The sequence below is a fragment of the Aplidium turbinatum genome, chromosome 8, assembly GCF_918807975.1.
Source record: "Aplidium turbinatum chromosome 8, kaAplTurb1.1, whole genome shotgun sequence".
Taxonomy (NCBI): Eukaryota; Metazoa; Chordata; class Ascidiacea; order Aplousobranchia; family Polyclinidae; genus Aplidium; species Aplidium turbinatum.
In genome coordinates this window covers 2,024,463-2,044,869 of record NC_137479.1, presented here as the reverse complement: position 1 = coordinate 2,044,869, position 20,407 = coordinate 2,024,463, and the positions used below count along the sequence as shown (strand labels likewise).

Genomic DNA, 20,407 nt, shown 5'->3' with positions numbered 1-20,407 from the left:
TAGGATTTTTTTTTGAGGCATATATTGACTTGACTACTGACTAGTCGTTAATGCAGACAATATCTGTGACCAAGACCATTAAACACCTTTTCTTTTATCGGTTTTCGATTTAACTCTCACACATTGCGAAGAAAACAATGCGTTCTGTTGAATCACAATTGTCTCACAGTCTCACACCTCATTGAAGATAGTTACGTGACTATTCCAGAAGCGTAAGTTACTCTACCATCTACTTTGAAATTTCCATACGTATGAGAAAGCCATGCGATCAGCTGCTGTTTTGCGGGCAAGAGCAACATAGGCTGTTTTTTTGCTTTAGGCATTCTTTAAGTCCGTTTAAATTATCAAAATCTCTTTCGCGAAGTGTTTTATTTTTGAAACACCACTTGTAATAACCATTTTTGTTGCCTCTCAACCATGGGCTCCGTTAGAGGGGGGGCCGCGGGGGTGATTACTTCCCACCGATTGGAGTGAGGGGTAACTAATGCAAAATCACCCCCCCCCCCCACACACACACTAATGTAGAGATAAAAATTTAATTTTTATATTTTTTCTACTTTTGTGTTTTATTTTCATTTATTTTATTTTATTGCACAACTTTTTAGTTATTTGCTTGGAAACTCCGACTCGCAAGACAACGCAAATATGCAATAGAGACCTGCATAATGCTATGGGAATTGTTCAGGAGTTAAGTAGTTTGCAAAATCAGTCTGGCAAGTTCAAAATCGCAGGAGGAATCCCACCATGGCTTGCACACTTTGTGCCAAACAAGATGGCTGACACGTGTAGGCCTACCGGCCATTTCTTTAGTGCTGTCAAACTACGAAGCCTTGCTAAACACACTTCAAAATTTCAACAATGCGAAATCATTAGGCCTTCATTCCCAATTATTGCAAGGCAACACATACTTTGCATTGCAGTTTTGCCAAGTTTTATTCAAACCACTTGAAAAGATAACTGGCCTGTTGCAGATCAAGTCTTAGCCTATACCACCAGCGACATAATGGAGCTGGTTGAAAACTCAAAAGTTAATTACCAGAGTCTTAGAAATGAGGAACAATTTATGCAGTTATACAAAGAATTTCAGCAGCAAGTAGATAGCTTAGCTTAGCTAAAGTCCAAATTTCAAGAACGTGCTGTGAGCAAAGTCCTTCCCATGACCTCGCTTCTCATTACAGAAGGCAGTTCTATGCATCTATTGACAGCATAGTGCAAGGCCTCACCCACCGCTTCAATGGCAAAGGAATTAAAACTCACCAAATGCTTGAAATTTTAATATCTGGCACAGTTAGCGACAGTGCTGTACTGCTGTTACAGTGTTGGAACGATATGGCTTTGACGTGGAAATTTTGGGTCAAGATTTAAGCCACTTCCATCAGAAATTTGGGACGATCAAGTATGTGTGCGATGTTCGAAACAAGTTAATGGGACTTGGGCCAATTATTGTCAAAGAGTTTTATGCCAGTGTGGAAAAACTTGTAAAATTGCTATTGGTCAATGGCCCTTCTTCTGCAGAAGCTGAAAGATCGTTTAGCTCGCTTAAAAACATGGCTCCGAAGCACAATGACTGCTTCAAGACTCAATTTCATTGCCATGTACCATGCCCATTAAGTGTATTTGGATGAACTAAGTGTAGATGAAATCTGCAAAGAATTTTTTTCAACAATGCACAAAGATTTAAAGTCTTTGGCGACTTCTGACTGTTCTGCTTAGAATAGAAGCAGAGTGCACACAGTGTTTTGTTTGAGTAGAGGTGTTCGTTTATAATGTTATTTCTTTGTAGTTTTTGCGAGATTTTGGCACAAGGCATTACCTGGGTGTTATTACAATGAACTTTTTTCAAGGCATTACAATGAACTTTTTTCAACAACAAAAATGCGAACATGTCCTGATTGTCCTCCTTTGCTCTTGAGATGATTGATGATCATATTTCAAGGTCTTCATTGATTGCTGTACTACTGGTAGTCCTGTGACTGACATGACGTCTTTTGGCTAGTTTTGTCGTCGACTTTGGTGGGTCTGCCTTGACCTTTTCAACCCCCCCCCCCCCCCAAAAAAAAGTGTTTGCTGTCGATCTTTGTTCTATCACCACTATCGTGCTCGGGGTGTTGCTGCACTAACCGTAGCTGTGTGTGGGCGGATCACCAGCAACAGTGCGCTACACGTATAGAAATACGTATATCGCATGTTTCAAATTAATTATTGCTTCATAATGTGACGGATATTTTTCAGAACGAAACAAAACACGGCGATTTAGACGAACCTTCATCAAAAAAGGCTAAAATAGATGCCAAGGTAATCAACCACAGCATGATTGAATTTTGATGTCAAAGCATCGGATACACCGTCAGTTATGACTTATGAATCAATAGTTGACAACGTTGTTGGCGTTACAGCTCATCTCTTAAGTTGCTTTTTAAGATAAATATGGTTCATTAGCGTGGTTGGGTCTGCTACTATTCGGTGAGTCCGATTCGGTGAGAGCCTTTTTCGGTGAAAGCCCTATTCGGTGATTTTTTTGAATTTTTATTTGAAAATTATCGGGTACCGTAGCCTAATTAAAACCCCTAACCTCAAACCCCCAAAAAACCCCAAACCCCCCAAAAAAAAACAATCCCCAAAACCCCCCAAAAATCCCAAACCCCAAAAACCCCCAAACCCCCATCCCCTAACCCCTATAACGGCAATGATAATTAGGCTACGGCGCGCAATAATTTTAAAAAAAAACTTACCGAATAGGGCTCTCACCGAAAAAGGCTCTCACCGAATAGGGAACTCGCCGAATCGGACTCACCGAATCGGGCCATTCCGGGCGTGGTTACATGTTGTATATTTTGTGATTTGTTGCGCTCGAGTTGTGCAGACTTTATTGAGGATGTGACTGTTTGTGTTGTTGCTTCTAGATAACTAAACCGGTGGTGCCGGACGAAAACTCTCCTGAAGCTCAAGGGGCGTTCAGCAAGTATCGAATTTCAGAAGAAACACAGAACTTGTTAAAAAAGAAGGGAATAACGTATTTGTTTCCAATACAAATCAAATCTTTCGATCACGTATATGATGGGATGGACCTTGTTGCACAAGCACGTAGGCACTATGTTTTTTCTAGTATTGGGATTCAATGTTTCTTAACTAGTTGGGTGAAAATCGCCGTTTTAGTTTCCATCACAACTTAAGTGAAATTAAATTTGAATCGAGGAGCCGTAGTGTATATTTTTCGCCCTACTCTACAGTGGTGCACGACATTTGGGCGACGGTAGCGAAAGCTTAGCCGTTCGGAACGGTGGTGACCTATGTAATTTATCTAGGTTCTTTGCGGCGTCACGGTTCATCGTGAAGCTTTAGAGAAACCCCTCAGGAAAGAGACAAATGAAGACCTCCCAAGAGGAATATCCAAAAAGTTGTTGACGTCAGTTCTGAATGCTCCCTAACCGTTATTAAACTTGCCAGTCACAATACCGATGCTGATGATGCATTCTGTTGAAACATTTTTCGGTATAAGCGACAGGCATGAGAATTACACGGCAACCACTGCGAAGTTCTGATTCCGTGTGATTTCAAGTCTTATAATGTAACGACTGTCAGTCACAATGTGTTCTGTAAACTGCTGATGCGCCTACGCAGCGTCTAGGGCATACTTATACTAGGGCATATACGGATTAAAAACATCGGTACGCAGCTTGTACTAACCACACGCGAATCAGTAGCTATCACTGCAATAAATGATTTTATTTTAAGTGCTCAAGTTAAAATTATGACTTATGCCTCTTAAGAAGAGGCGCATAATACGGTTATCGGCTTCTTTGTATTTTCTTTGTTTCGCTGGTGGTTCGTATCCAGCGATCATGTGTTCGTAATCCGCATCACTTAACTTTTGGATTTTACGAAGAGCGTGGATGAACTTCCACAGGGACGTTTGTTCCATCCCCAGTTCTGTCTGTAGTCTCCGATGAGCCGCTTCTGCATGGTCAGGTCAACACCGTTCCGAACGGCTAAACTTTCGCTACCGTCGCCCACTTTGGTCTCGCCCAAGAGGTTTCGCCCAGATGTCGTGTACCGACGACTCCACAGTCCACAGCCCTGCTTGTAAATGTAGATTCCAACATTCGAGCGAGTTGATAACCTGTCGGTTACACAGTCACGCAACCATTCTTTACTTTGCAGGCACTGGAACTGGGAAGACGGTAAGTGAAAGATTGGTGTTGATTACGTAGTTATCTTTCCCTGGCGATGCATTAAATTAAAGCAGTGCTCTGAACGGTGTGCCGCTGCGCAACTAAGCCTACATTATGAACTCGCTTTTTTGTCAAAAAGAAGTCGCAATCAAAATTTAGTCATTACAAGGCATGCTTGATGTGTTTTGAGAATTCAACACGATTTTTCAATCAAGCGCCCTCTATGACACTTCATTCGTTGTTGTTGATAGGCGTTGCCTTTGTGAAGCGGTGTGTTTCATCCCCAAAGTTGTCAGGACAGAAATTTTTACTGTTAACGTGGCCCGTAGGCCGTAGAGCAGGGGTGTGCAACGTGCGGCCCGCGAAGAAAAATTGTGAGGCCCGCGAAGATGTGCCAATTTTGAATTGTGTGCGGCCCGCGAAACGTGTTTATAATTTAGTTTAGTCTGGTACGTGTGAACAATTTATTGTGGAGTGGATTATTGTAGATGTCGCCCCTTCTGTTAATCATTTTAACACCACCAATCCATTGTATTTAATTATTTGGAACGTAAAATGTATGGTCATAAAAGGCATTATGAACAAATTACGAATTTGCAAAGCTCACGTACAGACAGGAAATCTTTTCCACTTTCCAACTTTGAGAGACTATGGAATGCATCCTGAGAAGAAAACTGAAGTTGCAGACTAACTTGAAAAGTTGTTGTATGAATTTTTGGCTCGTTTCAAGGACTTCAATGACTTAAATCTCATGAACATTTGTTTGGTATATTTGCTGCGCCATTCAACACAGACATTGACAAAGCACCTGCTGATATCCAACTTGAACTGATTGATCTTCAAGAGAAAACGGATTTGAAAGTAAAGTATTTAGAAATGAATCTTGGCGATTTTTATCGAAAACATCTCAACTAAGATGACTTCCCACATTTCAAAAAATCCATGGCTTCAAAAATGGCTCTTTTTGGCTCAACGTATTTGTGCGAGCAATTTTTTTCTAAAATGGGCGTCGTGAAATCCCCCTATCGATCGGTTCTGACAAACGAACACTTTAAAAACGGATTTCGAATTGCGATTGCACTTCTATGAAAGTAAATTTGGAAAAAGTCATCGGGAAAAGAAACCAGCTGCAAATTTCGCACTGAACTCGTTTAAAGACGGTGTGACAATAAATTTGAATAGCAGTTTTCTTCAGAAATTTGTGCGTCTTAACTTATTATTCTGCAAGGAGATAACCCCTAATAATGCCGTAAAAATAACATGAATAACAAAAAAACTACTTTTTGTGCCTGCAACTACTAGAAATCATATGTTAAATAAACTTGCGGCCCGCGGTTTCACCCAGTTGTTAATATCTGGCCCTCCTGTAATGAAGGTTGCACACCCCTGCCGTAGAGGATCAGAACATTTTATCGCTGCAGACTTATTTCTCATTAACCTCAGAAAAATGCGATATTTTGGACACATAGCAAGAAGCAACTCGTTGGAAAATTCAATGTTGACTGGGATGGTGCAAGGCAAACGACTAAAAATACGACAAGAAATGAAATATCTTGACAATATCAAGCAAATTACGGGAATAAAAAGCATGCCGGAAGCACAGCTGATCAAACATGATCAATCTGTTGAAGAAGAAAGTTATTCAGTTGCCGTTTGGAGTAAAAGACCATCAATTCAAAAAAGATCAAGTGGTCACAAAAAGTAGTGTGCCGCTTAATGTCAACTTTTAAGCGAGCACGTAGTTTTGACATGTAGCAATAAGTTAACATCTGTAGTCCAACTGTCTTAGTGTCAAACAATGATGCAGTGCCATCGCAGTGTTCCCTCTCAAAGTTGTTACTTACTTCAATCTAATTTTTTCGTTGTACAAAAATCTTAATCTCGATTCCATGGATTCTCATTCGTTTGGTACCTAACCTGAGAAAGTTACCATACGAGTATTAGACCTCCTCAATCCCCGGACTTTCTTTTGTTTTTATCTATATTGTGACTTTTCTGCATGGGTTTTCAATGCTGATTTCAAAAATATGCATAAAATTTTTTTTCGATCTACGTCTGGGAAGTTATTCGCTGTTGCTTAGCAACGACTTTTCATAAAAATTACAAAAAAGCCTTTACTTTTAACCTAGTATGCTGATATCTAGATTATGTGAAAGCATTTCTTCTGCTAAAGAATTTAAAAAAATATATTAAAATTGGACAATCGGTACCAGGGTTATGACCGTTTAAGTATCCAGATTACGCAGTCACGCATGACTGATTTTTGTTAATTTCTTGCCAAATGATACTAGAAAAATGGTGAAAGTTGCTCTGCTGTCAAGGGGTTTTTGGGGGTAAGGAGTTCAAAAAATATATTACAAAGTGTCTCACAGCAACAGAAAAAAAGTTATTAAAAAATTGATACGAACAGTCATGCATGAATGATTTTGTCGCAATCGCTTCATTCCTACAACGAAGGTTATCGTTAAGTTCAGTTGACTTAATCCATTTTTTGCCACATGATTTAGAAGACTACATTATGCTGGGTGAGAGATGCTATTGAATTGTGGCGGACCGTGACCATCTTGCACTTGATCAGAGCTCGTTCTGAGCAATGAAGCGTGTTTTCTAACATCAAGTGCAATGGGTACCCAGATGTTAGCTACATTGAGATGATCGGTTCCACGTTATACTGTATATGACTCCAGGCATTTAACGTTTGTGGTGCCTAAGGATTACATCTCGTTGTAGGAATGAAGCGACTGCGGCAAAATCATTCATGCATGACTGTTCGTATCAATTTTTTAATAACTTTTTTTCTGTTGCTCTGAGACACTTTTTAATATACTTTTTGAACTCCTTACCCCCAAAACCCCTTGACAACAGCAACTTTCACCATTTTTCTAGTATCATTTGGCAATAAATTAACAAAAATCAGTCATGCGTGACTGCGTAATCTGGATACTTAAACGGTCATAACTCTGGTACCGATTGTCCAATTTTAATAATTTTTTTTTTTTTTAATTCTTTAGCAAAAGAAATGCTTTCACATAATCGAGATATCAGCATACTAGGTTAAAAGTAAAGGGGATTTTTGTAATTTTTATGAAAAGTTGTTGCTAAGCAACAGCAAATAACTTCCCAGACGTTAATTGAAAAAAAAAAATTTATGCATATTTTTGAAATCAGCATTAAAAACCCATGCAGAAAAGTCACAATATAGATGAAAACAAAAGAAAGTCCGGGGATTGGGGAGGTCTAATGAGTATTGAGTAATACAAACCTCATTCTTTTGATGTTGTAGATTAATTTGAAAGTTCCTCACTCCTGCTACTTGTCGCAGTAGCAATCAGTAATTCACCTCCTGGTGAATATCGAATCTTCTATTGTTGATGCGTTGAGCCGTCCAGTCTTGTGTAGCTCGGTAGGATAATTGCTGACCTTTCCTGATTTTTTCAGATTTCCTTCGCGCTTCCATTAGTTGAAAAGCTGCAGAACCAGGAGGGGACGAGAGAACGTGGCCGGGCGCCGAAGGTGGGCTGGTGACACATAATGGCCTTCAGCCACGAGATGTTTGTGTCCACAGTGAATTTTACTAAGCTTGAAACTTAATTGGTAACTGATGGAACTAATTACTTCAACAGGTGTTGGTGATGGCGCCAACTCGGGAGCTGGCCATTCAGGTACACAAAGATTTCAAGGATATATCTCAGCGCGGCCTTTCATCAACCTGCATCTACGGTGGATCGTCATATTATCCCCAAGGTTGGTTGCTGATAGCGCGCATTTGACTTGATTTTTAAACTGATTGACTTGACCAACGGTTTGTGTCGTGTCTGCGCTCACACGAACGTCTACGAAACGATAAAAGGCTTTGTGCGTTCCAGAGAGTGCAATGAGGAGCGGACTGGACATTGTGGTCGGAACCCCGGGAAGGATACTCGATCATGTCAAGTAAGTAGTCCGCTTTCAGTGCATTGTTTGTTGTAATCTGCCGTGTCTAAATAAGTATTTCGTTGTTTACTTTGTAGTATTCACATCACAAAGTTTATTGCTGAACAGAGCATTTGCCCCCCCCCCCCCCCCCCAGGCCAACCTTGGGACGGACAACATTGGGATCAAAGTGATGAGTTTTAAACCAAGGGATTCAATTTCCCGTCAATAGATGCACCTTGACTAAAGGATGTTCAACTTAAAACTGTTAAACAACGACCGCATTTGTGCACGCGGCTATGACGTGACGTGGTTAAGAACGCATTTGACCATAATAAATAACTTTGCAATCCGAATGTCTCAACTCTCACAGTGACAGATAGTGATATCCTCAGCGTAGCAGTGGCCAGCCATAAACTAATCGATGCCTGATTGCCTGCTTGTTCCAGCAAGGGCAACCTGAGGTTGGAGAACATTGATCACGTGGTTCTCGATGAGGTCGATCAGATGCTGGACATGGGATTTGCTCCGATCGTGGAGGAAATTCTAAGCTTTGCTTACACAGAAGGTGGGGCTCTTGCGCATCGACTTTTATCAAATTTGAGCTTTTATTGCTGTGTATTTTCTAGTCTACCAATAATCTGTGTCTTGTTTCAGGCCGCCAGAAGCCTCCTCAAACTCTCCTCTTCTCCGCTACCTGTCCTTCATGGGTCTACAAGACCGCCAAGAAATTTATGCGGCCCGATAAAACTATTCATGTGGATACGATCGGCAGCTCCACCGTGCGGACTGCCACCACGGTGCAGCATCTCGCTATCCGGTGCTGTTACTCGGAGTTGGCAGATTGCGTTGGTGAGTGACGTCTACTTTATGTCGAGCATCCAAAGTGTTGAGTGCACATCGGCAAGTGCCTATGTGAAATATACTTTGGCATATCAAGCTTGTGATCTTGCAGATGTGCAATCATCTTTACAAGATCGCAATACAAACTGCCATGCCGGATTGATGGCTGATCGTTGTGAGATAATAACTGCGAGATATCCAACGACGATAATTGTGATATAAAATGACTTTATATTCATGTCGGATATGTCTAGGGAGTTTTTTCAAAGGCATTTGGCGGCACTTTTATCATTGATTTGCCTCAGCGGGGTGTCGAACCCCTATTTACTGCCTTCAAGCCGGCATCCTAATGCTATAAGTTGTTATGTTTTACAAGCAAGTCGATCGTGCTATTGATGATGTTTGCACAGGTGACGTGGTGCAGCTGTACAGCGGGCAGCATGGCCGTGCGATCCTTTTCACTGACACAAAGCGGGATGCAAACATTCTCGCGATGTGCGATGCGTTGAAGCAGCACAAGGCTCAGGTTCTACACGGCGACATTGAGCAGCGACAACGCGAGATCACACTAAAGGTCAGTTGATGGTTGAACCTACATCGGCGTCGGTTCGACTCGGTTTGTGATCATAGGCGCCGACTGCGGAGGGGCGGCGCCCCCCCGTGAATTATTTAAAAAAAAATCCTAAATCAAATGTTTCTAAGTTCAGATTTGCGTTAGTTTGACCTTCATTGCGTATCGATCTCAATTAAAAGATCTACTTGTTGCAACAAGAGCGCTGCTCCTAAGATAACAAAAGGAACAGAAGTACGGTAGCTGATAAACGCCAGCATGGTGCCGTTGAAGCATAGTAACAATGATTGAAAAACGTTTTTCTTGATTTCTTCTACTTTGTTTTTCTTGGGAGTGTCAATAACGAGATTCGGTTTGCTGTTTGCTCAGCTTAGTATCTACGCGTATTAAGAGCTAAAGTTCAAAGTGACCAGCATATAATTCGAAGTAGTCTACAGGCCTCGAAATTCGCTTTTGTTGACGGCGGACAAACGTGTCCGCCGTCCGGTCTGAGCAGCTATCTTGGCGGACAAATTAAGTCTCACGGCGGACACACCAGTTTTAGCCGTCGATCGTCATGCTTAATCAGTGTAATCACTTCATTTTGATAATAATTCTTCGCCATTTCAGAACTATAACTACGGTTTTAGAAGGCTTTTTAAAAAATCAGTAAAGTCACTCTGAAAGGCTTTCATCAGACCAACGACTTGCGCTTGAAGAGTCAAAGCGCCGTGTAGCTGGTCAATACGTCACATAACTGATTAACTTCCACCGAACGAGGTCGTGTGGCTTGTTGCGTCACAATGCTCTGGACAGGAGTCGGAAAATTTCTACACCAACGCTACTATTTTCTGCTGTGCAAAGTTTCACAGGCTTTTTTCTTTAAGTTTATTTTTGCGTGTCATGTGAGCGAAAGTGAGCTTTCCTTGGGTCTTTTCTTTCTTACTGACTCACTGTAATACCAAAACTTAACAAATTTTGTTGCATCTTGCTGTAATAGCCTACTCGTATAATCTAATTTAGTAACCAACCTTGCCGTATCATTATTACTCGGAGATCAAAGCCAGACATTGTGACGTAAAACGTGAACTAAGTTGCGCGTGATTAGTGTACTGTAGAAGTACCTGTAGCTAGGGATGGGCAATATAGAATTTCGAATAGTTGCAATCCGAATATCTAATTATTCGAATTGAAATCACATTTCGAATCGAATTTTCCAAACCGAAATGAAACTATCCCCTTTTCCAACTACCAAAATTTTTTATCGATTTTTCGCCGATCAATTACTTTCGGCTCAGCGATAGCTATTCGCTCTAGCGAAAACGGCTAGCCAGCTCCCATTACCAGTGCGGTTTGTGGACGTCGAAAGACCGTTGTGCTGTGGATTTGCATCTATTTTCATCGTACTAAACATGAAACGCAATTCAACTCTGGGTGAGGCTACCGCTACGCCTAACATCGGAAGTTCCACAACAATGCAGCAATCCAATATAGATTGATCTATGGCGCTCCGGTGAAGTGACAAATACTTCAGCATCAAGTAATGATGACAACGAACAGCTTTCAGCTGCCGAAGAAATCCGATCGTATCTTTAGGCAAAAGTGAAAAACAGAGATGCAATTGAATAGTGGAACAAAAATTAAGAAAAGTTCCCGCTGTTGTTTGATCTTGAGAGGAAGTATTTAGCCACTCCTGCATCCTCACAAAGATCCTTCGCGAGTGCGGGATTAACAGCATCAAAACTGCGATTACGGCTCAGATAGCTGGAGAACATTTAGAAGCTTTAAACATTCTTCACTGTAACAATTAACAAAGACTTGCTCTCCTGGGCAGTTACTGTTGTTTTTCGTTTTGTTGCCACTTTTCCATGATGTGTCTTCAATAAAACCAGAATAAAAACAAAGCTTTTTGGCATTTTCTGACATTAAAATAAATTATTCTAGAATAGGTATTCGAAATTCTAAATTAGAAAAATTATTCTAGAATAATTCTAGAATAGCTAATTATTCTATTTTGCCCATCCCTACCTGTAGCCTACTCCTATCGATTCTTAGCGAATAATTCACCTTTGTTATGCTGATTCAATGTCATCAATCGTTGAAGCAACGTAAAACTCGAAAGTTTTTCTCCTTGAATGGAAGCTAAGGGATACAGTATTCACATTTTCTAGATGAGCGCTAGAATGCGCTGGAAAACATATTATCGCAACAATTGTTCGTGCTATGCAATGACGATTTGTATCGCTAGTTCCTGTGTTATTTCTCGGCGGACAAATATGACCGATCTAGATGGTACTTCCCGCGGACATCACATGCTGTGACTTTTCGAGGCCTGAGCCTACATTATAAAGCTTGGTGATATACAATGGCAGATAGACGCAAACAAACATCAATGCTGACAAACAAACATCAGCATTTTGAATGTATAAATAATCAGTCGACTAGAAAGTTTGCCCCCCCCCCCCCCCCCGGCAATTTTCAAAACCCGGCGCCTATGTTTGTGACGATGCGTTGTTTCAGGCGTTTCGTGGAGGAACTGTTCGTTGTTTGGTGGCCACCAACGTCGCTGCTCGCGGTCTTGACATCCCCGAAGTGGACCTCGTCATTCAAACCAGTCCACCACAGGTTTGTTACGTCAGCATCTTGACCGCGCAAATTTCATCGAGCGATGCATTGTGCTTTTATATTGGAATGTATATGTTTCATTGTATAACGTCACATATTGGAGCCTTCAATGCATGATGTTCTGTGGGTGCAGTGCTCTGATGTTCGTATCAACGTATCCTTCCATCAAACCAGGACATCGAGTCGTACATCCATCGCTCTGGCCGAACAGGACGAGCTGGCCGGCCCGGGGCCTGCGTTTGCTTCTATAAGCCACAAGAAGATCACGTCATAGCCAAAGTGGAGAGAACCGCCGGGATCCAGTTCAAACGAGTTGCGCCCCCGCAGCCTCAGGTGCGTCACATCCACTACGAAGTCGAAATGTTTTTTGTTGAGAAAAATCTTGGACCATGAAATCACAGAAACCTCAGATTGGAATTTGACAACTTTTTTGTTGATAAAGTTTGAATTATAGTTATAGAGAAATAGTTTATGAATCATTCGAAAGCAGCTATTCAAATTCTGTTTTAGTTAAATCTCATTTCTTCGCCTGAACATTGTCTTAACTTGATGACGTATCATTTGCATTTTTGCAGGACTTAATGAAATCATCAATGAGCGACTGCCAGACAGCTTTGTCGTCTGTCAACAAGAAAGTTGCCGATCAATTTCTGGAACCGGCAAAGTCAATCGCGGCGGACTGGGACGGAGGTGGGTAATGTTGCTTACATGGTGGCAAGAGAGAGGTGACTGATATCTAGACTTCCCTTGCAGTGAGGTTGTTCTTATGAAATAATGGTGGGGACAGTTTTGGGGTGGTTAGTTGAGAATTTATGTTTTAGAATGGTGAACCGATTCCAGAATAACGAACCCTGTGCGAATTATTTCAGTCAAAGAAATTAAAAAGTCGGTTTGTTGCTCAGCAAACTACCAACCTAGCGCTGGTTTCAGAGCGACATATTCTCCTGTTGAACATGATCCCACATCGGTGGCAATTAGAATTACTGGATTGGCAAATGATTTGTGTATAAACAATTACAGTATTGCCTTGTAATTTTTTGTTTTCAAAGAAAATATAGCAATAACTTTAATCCGATCTATAAAAAGTGCGCGTTTGCTAACATGAATGGTGCAGATAGTCGGAATGCTCGTTTCAGAGATTCCAATTCGGAGACAGTCTTTTGGTAGAAAACCGATTCGGTGATTTCTTAAATCCAGCGACGGCTTTTATTTCGATAATTTGTAGAGTTCATTTGGGTAAGCGGTTTTTGTGTTTACCTTCCCATACCCATGCAAACGGGAAAGTTATTGTTTCAGTGAGGTAGATGTAAATTAGCTGATATCCTGCGGGTATAGGCTATATCACGATATAGCCTATACCAGTAGTACCATTTTTTGGAGCTTATGTTCCACAAATGGGAAAACGTCACATGGAGGTATAAATCTCTGTGGCCATACCCACTACCCAGTGTACCTACTGCACTGAGGAGGCTGGAAGGCCGAAGCGGTGTGCACTGTCTGCAGTTAGTGGTATCTATGTACTGTATATGATAATTGAAACAATCATTTTAAAATCTTGTTTAGGCGGACCACACTGTAATCTACTTATTTCCTAGACAATCTGTGTGGTTATGTTGATATCTGTAACTTTATATTGCTGTCTGCTAACAAAACAATTCAGGAGTCTCGGGTCAGACAAACCGCTTCAAACAAAATGAAGTTCAGAAAACGAGGAGAATGTATCTTTTTTTTATGTAATGTGTTTATCCTCAAACCCTAAACAACAATTCTTAGTATAACTCTAGTTTATTTGCTGTGTTGAGCCACTTTACATGACCAAAGTCGACCAGAGCACTTTTTTCATTGTCGTCCCTCTGAACCAGTGGTTCCCAACCTGGGGTTCGCGGACCCCTTGGGGGTCCGTGAGAAAGCATTTGGGGGTCCGTGATTACCTTGACGAATTTTAACCTACCCATTCTTGGCAAAGCAAGCGATTATTGTTTTGTTACCATTTATAACCACTTAACCTTTGCGAGGCAGGATTCTCAGCTCTTGTTACAATAAAAACTAAACATCGAAATCGCCTGGACGTTGAAGATGACATGCGTGTTGCATTGTCAAAAACTCAACCACAATTCAGTCGTTTAGTTCAGGAAAGGCAACAACAGCCCTCTTATTATATTTGCTTACGTTGAAAAAGTGTCGGCGTGGCACTTTGGGTCACCTTAATATTCAAATACTGCTGACCATTGATTCGTTTCGTTAATTTTTTATCGAAATAAATAAATCAAACTAAAGCACAATGTCAAGAAAAGTGGCACTGTATCTGCTGGGAGGGAAGATAGTAATAGTCTACAGTAGATAAGATCGACTGGATTTTTCCAATAATGAGTTTCTTGACGATTATATATATATATTGAATGGCCGGTAAAGATGCCTTTCAATCACGAATTTCGCAGCCTTGCTGCTGACATTTCTTGAGCAATTCATTCATTTTCTTATTTGAGCTACTGTCCTGATATTTGCCGCAGCAGTCATAGCGGCAATGCAATATGACAGAGTACAGTAGTTGAGTAGCATAATTATTACAATAGTCAATAGGCTAGTATATTTGAGTTTTAGGCAAAATGTAGGTAGGGGTCTGCAGATTTAATAATTTGTCCAAAGGGGTCCGTGACAACAAAAAGGTTGGGAACCACTACTCTAAACTTTTAAAACTTGAAAGATTGGGTCAAAGAAAACACATATTTTTTAGAATTCACAAAATAGCAATGTGAACAAACTTGTTATCATTTTCTATCATACATCAACATAATGTATGTTTGTAGGTCTACTTCTGTATGACTAACACAGAAGATTTTTTTTCAATTTTGAAATGGTAACACTGATTAAAGTAAATTGAGATTTCAAATCGACATTTCTTCGACTCATGGACCGGACTCAACTTGGCGACACTGAGCGAGTTGGCTCAAAATAACCCATGTTGATGCGCAATCTGCTACATGCGGAGATGACGACTGATGGTCATACTTTCTGTAGCTTAATATTAGCAGTTATCACTTTACACAGTACGAGTTCTCAGTGATCTTGGCTTTTAAGATCATGCCCATGACTGTGATCGGCAAAAGATCGCTGCAACATCACTTCTCAGTTAACTTTTGTTTACAAACAATTTCACTTCAAAATAAAAGAGGTTCATACAGACAAATTCAGCCAACCGATTGCAAGCTATTCAACACCAACAATGGTTTCTGAAGAGTTGACCAACGTGAGCTCAGCCAGTGGTCGTTACTGGGTTCTAACTAATCCGAGCTTGTTCTGCTTTATCGCACAAATATCGAAACAGATTTTGTTTTTCATCAGGTGCCCTCGGAGCACTCGCTGCGTCTCTAGCGTGCATGGCTGGAGGTATTAAGCGTCATCATCGTTCAATGCTTACGTCCCAAAAAGTAAGTGTGGCTATTGGGTTATGGATTCCTCTGAATGGCATCATTAATGAGTTGCTTTTTTGTTAAAGGATCGCCTGACTTGGCATTTCCAATGCGACCACAAGATCGAATACGCAGCTTTTGTGTACAACATCATCCAGGAACGCACCAGTTTGAAGATTCGCAACCTGATGCAGGACCTTAGGTTAACAGCTGATGGAAAGGTATTGTTGACGTCACGATGGACCCATTGTGGCTTGTTACTATGTCCATGTTGCTATAGTAACCATTTGAATAATCTTTCAGGGAGCGGTGTTTGATCTTCCCTCTTTCTGCATGGAAGAGGTGGAAGCTTCATGGAAAGATCTTCGGGATACCAGCCTTTCTCCTGCCACAATTCTTCCTTTGCTGCTGGAATCATCCAGAGATTTTGGTGGCCGCTCGGGAGGCTTTGGTAGAAGGTCTGGAGGCTTTCGTGGAAGATCCAACGGACGTTCAAGTAGTTTTGGAAGACGAGATGGAAGCAGGGGTCGAGGAGGAGGGATGAAGAGAAAGTGGGGCGGCCGTTAATACATCCCGTTTTGATCCCAGACTTGCCACTCAGTCGTGTATGACCTTAGCCATATGGTTCCGGTCATTGATGTCGCTACTGCTCATGTTTGTCTGTTCGACAGCTTACCTGTCACGAGCACCGGTTCCCATCGGGATTGTGGTATCGGTGGTATCTTATAATGTTTGTTAGTTTCCGTCTAATAAATCTTGTACTGGTTAGTCCCGCGCACAGTGTAGGCTGTATCAGCGGTCACGCTCGCAACAGTGGAAACTTGGAATTGCACTGCCGTAGCTTCCAACAGTCGTTTTGAGCCACAGTCGCAACAACGTTCAGTTTTTAAGCGCAGTTTAATCTAGAGATAGTTAGTACCGTAGTTACTTTTTATAGGTCAACTACCTCACAACTTTGGTTTATTGTTTCCGGTGCAGGCTTGTTATAGAGAAACAAACTGCTCTGAGCATCAGCAAGAACGTTGAAAGAATAATTTGTGTCCGGTACCAATAAGATCATCGAGAGATTTATCAATTGCCCTTGGAAAGGTAACGGGCCCCTAAAACTTCCCCTGTTGGTCAGGCACTACCAGTGGGGTAGCGTGGTTCATTTGATTGGGGGCGCTCTAAGCACAAATCTTTAACTTGCCCTCAAAATTTCTCTTGTAACTGTCCATAAACGGCGTGCTCATAAAATTGCAAGAAGGTGAGTCAACCTCCGTGAGGACATTACCGATATCTGCAAACCATAGTTAGCTCTAAGGCGCCATGGTAAGTGTTTTTGCGCAATTACTTACAGTACCTATAGTTTTTGTTGCAGGCTTCTATGATTTTTAAAGTTTCTGATCTGGTAGGGTTGCCATATGTCCTCTTTTTCATAAAAAATGAATTGTCCTCTGATAGGCGAGTAAGAAGTGACATTGGACCCGGACATTTTTGATAACAACCATGTTTTGGTTGCGAGAAGCTTGTCTGGTAGTTAGACCGACGATTCCAAAAATCGGACTTTAGTTCAGGCCCTTAGGGGCAAAAATGAGCATCTTTAGGCTAAACGTGTTACACGTTGTTTTTTTGCATTTTTTTGTAGCTGATGAATCTAACTTCAATTTTAGTGGGTGCCGCAACTTTTTGGGTCACGTGATCACCCCCAAATCGGGGATTCCCCCCAAGTCAATTTTGAGCTCTTTTCACGGCATTTTTATGCAATTAGATACGTTATTTTTTTACATTTGGACTGACTGCCACTACAAAATACACGAGATAAAAATCGCACAAAATTATGTTATTAATGACGTCATTGTGACGTCATGTATTAATTTTTTGCTTGTTTTTTTCTTATTGTAGTCGCTTGTTTGTTGTTGGTGTTACTTTTTTGGTTACAATACGTTACCAATGGTGTTTCAACTGATTTGATTAGTATTGAGTGTCAGTACTAACATATTCAAAATCTTAAGGAATCCAACTTCCGGAAAGTGGTTATTTTCAAGATGGCCGCTAAACCATTGAACAAAACAGTAAATTGACCATAACTCGGCCATCATATGACCAAAACATGTAGTTTTGGTGTCTGTATCTAGGTTTTTATACCCTGTGAAGTCAATGAGACTATTCTCAGAATTGTTGAATTATCTGATAGCCTATAAATTCAAGATGGCCGCCAAACTATTAAAATAACAGTAAATTGACCATAACTAGGTCATCATATGACCAAAACATGTAGTTTTGGTGTCTATATCTAGGTTTTTATACCCTGTAAAGTTAATGAAACCATTCTCAGAATTGTTAAATCATCTGATGGCCTATAAATTCAACATGGCAATCCAAGATGGCCGCTAAACCATTAAAATAACATAGTAAATTGACCATAACTAGGTCATCGTATCACCAAAACATGTAGTTTTGGTGTCTATATCTAGGTTTTTATACCCTGTAAAGTCAATGAAACCATTCTCAGAATTGTTAATTCATCTGATAGCCTATAAATTCAATATGGCAATCCAAGATGGCCGCTAAACCATTAAAATAACATAGTAAATTGAACATAACTAGGTCATCCTATGACCAAAACATGTAGTTTTGGTGTCTATATCTAGGTTTTTATACCCTGTAAAGTCAATGAAACCATTCTCAGAATTGTTAATTCATCTGATAGCCTATAAATTCAATATGGCAATCCAAGATGGCTGCCAAACCATTAAAATGACAGTAAATTGACCATAACTAGGTTATCATATGACCAAAACGTGTAGTTTTGGTGTCTATATCTAGGTTTTTATACCTTGTGAAGTCAATGAGACCATTCTCAGAATTGTTAAATTATCTGATAGCCTATAAATTCAATATGGCAATCCAAGATGGCTGCCAAAACAATTAAAAATGTACAATAACAATGTATTGTTTATTAATAAACCCGGTAAATTTCTATATGTATTTGGGTTAACTGAGCAGGCATAAAGAGCTCATACGATGTGGTCATGTAGACTCTTGACATAATCAGCGTAAAGAAAGCAAATGGATCAAGTATTACTAATGCTCATCGCTGTGACTCTCGATGTCATCGTCTGTAATTATGTGACTGCTGTATGGACACATGAACCAGTTTGGCATGGTCCACATCCAGCATGGTATGGTAGCACATATCTCCGGCAACTACAGTGAGGTGAACACGATTCGCAATTGCAGTGATCACTTTCAGTAGGTTGTCCAGGGCAGCTTTCATGTTCGTCATGATTGGAACCATCTGATTATTGTCTACTTTCCATCCCCAGTCTAGAGCATCCATACCATCGTCAGTAGCCTACCCATCCTGACCATAATCTGGTAGTAAACTCTGAGGCAGTGGAATTTGGTAAAGGATGATGTAGGTGGCAAGCGTTCAGGGTGAACAAAGGATTTGGCTGTTTTAATTTTCTTGACCAATGTATTGTATCGCTGTGTTTCTAGGTTACTACTGCCATCGTTGCCAAACATAACGGTCATAGCTTTGTTTCCAAGATACTTAATGATGTGGTCTGTCTGATTTGGGAGAATAAAGCAATTTGCACATTCTTTGATTATTGGTTGACTTTTCACTAGTTTCTGGAAAGCGTCTTCTTCCCGATACCAAATATCCTTGACGTTGAATCACAACCGGTGAATGCATGAATGAAGAGGAGCTGTAAGCATAATTATGTCTGGTCCGATGATTGCTTTAAGTTTGTTGATGTCGTGTATTTTGGTTGCGTAAGCCTTTTCGGAGTGGAAGTAGAGGTCTTTAATGTCTGGGTCAGTGTCAGCATAGCGTAGTATCAATATTAAAAGGTCCGTGTCTTCACCAATTAAAGCCGTACTATGTCGATGAGGGCTGTCCATCTGCCGTCTTGACGATGTCAACATCTGCATCACCTGGAGCGTTCATCACATTGCAGCTTCTATTCCTCAGTTGAGCAGAAATTAATCCTTCCTTGTTGGAAGCTCGAGGCAAGAACTGCTCCTTCTTTCCAATGAACTGGGTGTCTACAGTAAAGTGAACAACCGGGTGGACGTTCATGCCGCGTCTTTGATGGGTATTGTCTTTGATAGACGGACCACCATATCCATCAAAGACCACCGTTGCTAAGCGATAATGACGAATGGTAAAATCTGCATACGACTGTGCAATAGACCCATAACTGTCTCCAGTTTCCATGGCACTCGATGCAACAAGAACCCTCCATCAAGGAATGTAGTGATCGGTTTTCGAGGCAGATTCTTTCACTACTTCATAATCGGCTGACATCACACTGCTGGCATGTTCTGTGATGGCAGTAGCTATCTGAGGCTTATCTTCTGCAAGAAACAGGGTCTGGATGTTACGTGGCTGTCACAAGTAATACTCGTCTTCCTCTCAACTGGTCTGAGTTTTTGGGAAATGACAGCAACAAAACTGCGTTATATCAACTGGTTCAACAAGCTGTGATAACTTCAGTCGATCCAAACTTGTTTACGATTGTTGTAACATCATTAGATACAGCTCTTAACAATCAAACATTGGACATGTCTGATGTTTCCCCATGTGATCACGAAGAGGCAGACACCCGTATGTTTCTCCATGTGAAACATGGAAAATCCGATGCCATAGTCAAAACAGTAGATACTGATGTGGTAATTATTGCAATTTCGTGTTTTGACAAGTTAGAAATCTGTAAACTATGGGTTGAATTTGGAGTTGGAGAAAAAACTCGCTTCATTCCAATCCATGATATTGTTTCATCTTCACCTCAATCTCAGATGATTTGCGCTTCTTTACCTTTGTTTTATGCTATCACAATCTGTGATACTGTTTCGTCTTCGGAAAAAAAGGCTTGGGATTGTTGGATGCTTAATCTTACCGCAAT

At 40.8% G+C, this 20,407-nt stretch overlaps 1 protein-coding gene across 2 annotated transcripts in view; it reads left to right on the top strand.

Moving 5' to 3' along the window:
• The window catches only part of LOC145775273 (nucleolar RNA helicase 2-like), a 43,378-nt gene extending 27,098 nt beyond the window's left edge, over positions 1-16,280 (top strand). For both annotated transcript variants that reach the window (XM_082586532.1, XM_082586531.1), the window contains 15 exons: positions 2,233-2,295; positions 2,904-3,084; positions 4,162-4,181; positions 7,611-7,685; positions 7,796-7,916; positions 8,039-8,105; positions 8,534-8,652; positions 8,742-8,936; positions 9,338-9,501; positions 11,998-12,102; positions 12,277-12,435; positions 12,678-12,792; positions 15,445-15,530; positions 15,599-15,733; positions 15,816-16,280. In XM_082586532.1, the coding sequence (XP_082442658.1) occupies positions 2,233-2,295; positions 2,904-3,084; positions 4,162-4,181; positions 7,611-7,685; positions 7,796-7,916; positions 8,039-8,105; positions 8,534-8,652; positions 8,742-8,936; positions 9,338-9,501; positions 11,998-12,102; positions 12,277-12,435; positions 12,678-12,792; positions 15,445-15,530; positions 15,599-15,733; positions 15,816-16,079 (1,869 nt within the window). In that variant the 3' untranslated portion in view covers positions 16,080-16,280. The remainder of the gene's footprint in view (positions 1-2,232; positions 2,296-2,903; positions 3,085-4,161; positions 4,182-7,610; positions 7,686-7,795; positions 7,917-8,038; positions 8,106-8,533; positions 8,653-8,741; positions 8,937-9,337; positions 9,502-11,997; positions 12,103-12,276; positions 12,436-12,677; positions 12,793-15,444; positions 15,531-15,598; positions 15,734-15,815) is intronic.
• The last annotated feature ends 4,127 nt before the right edge of the window (positions 16,281-20,407 follow it).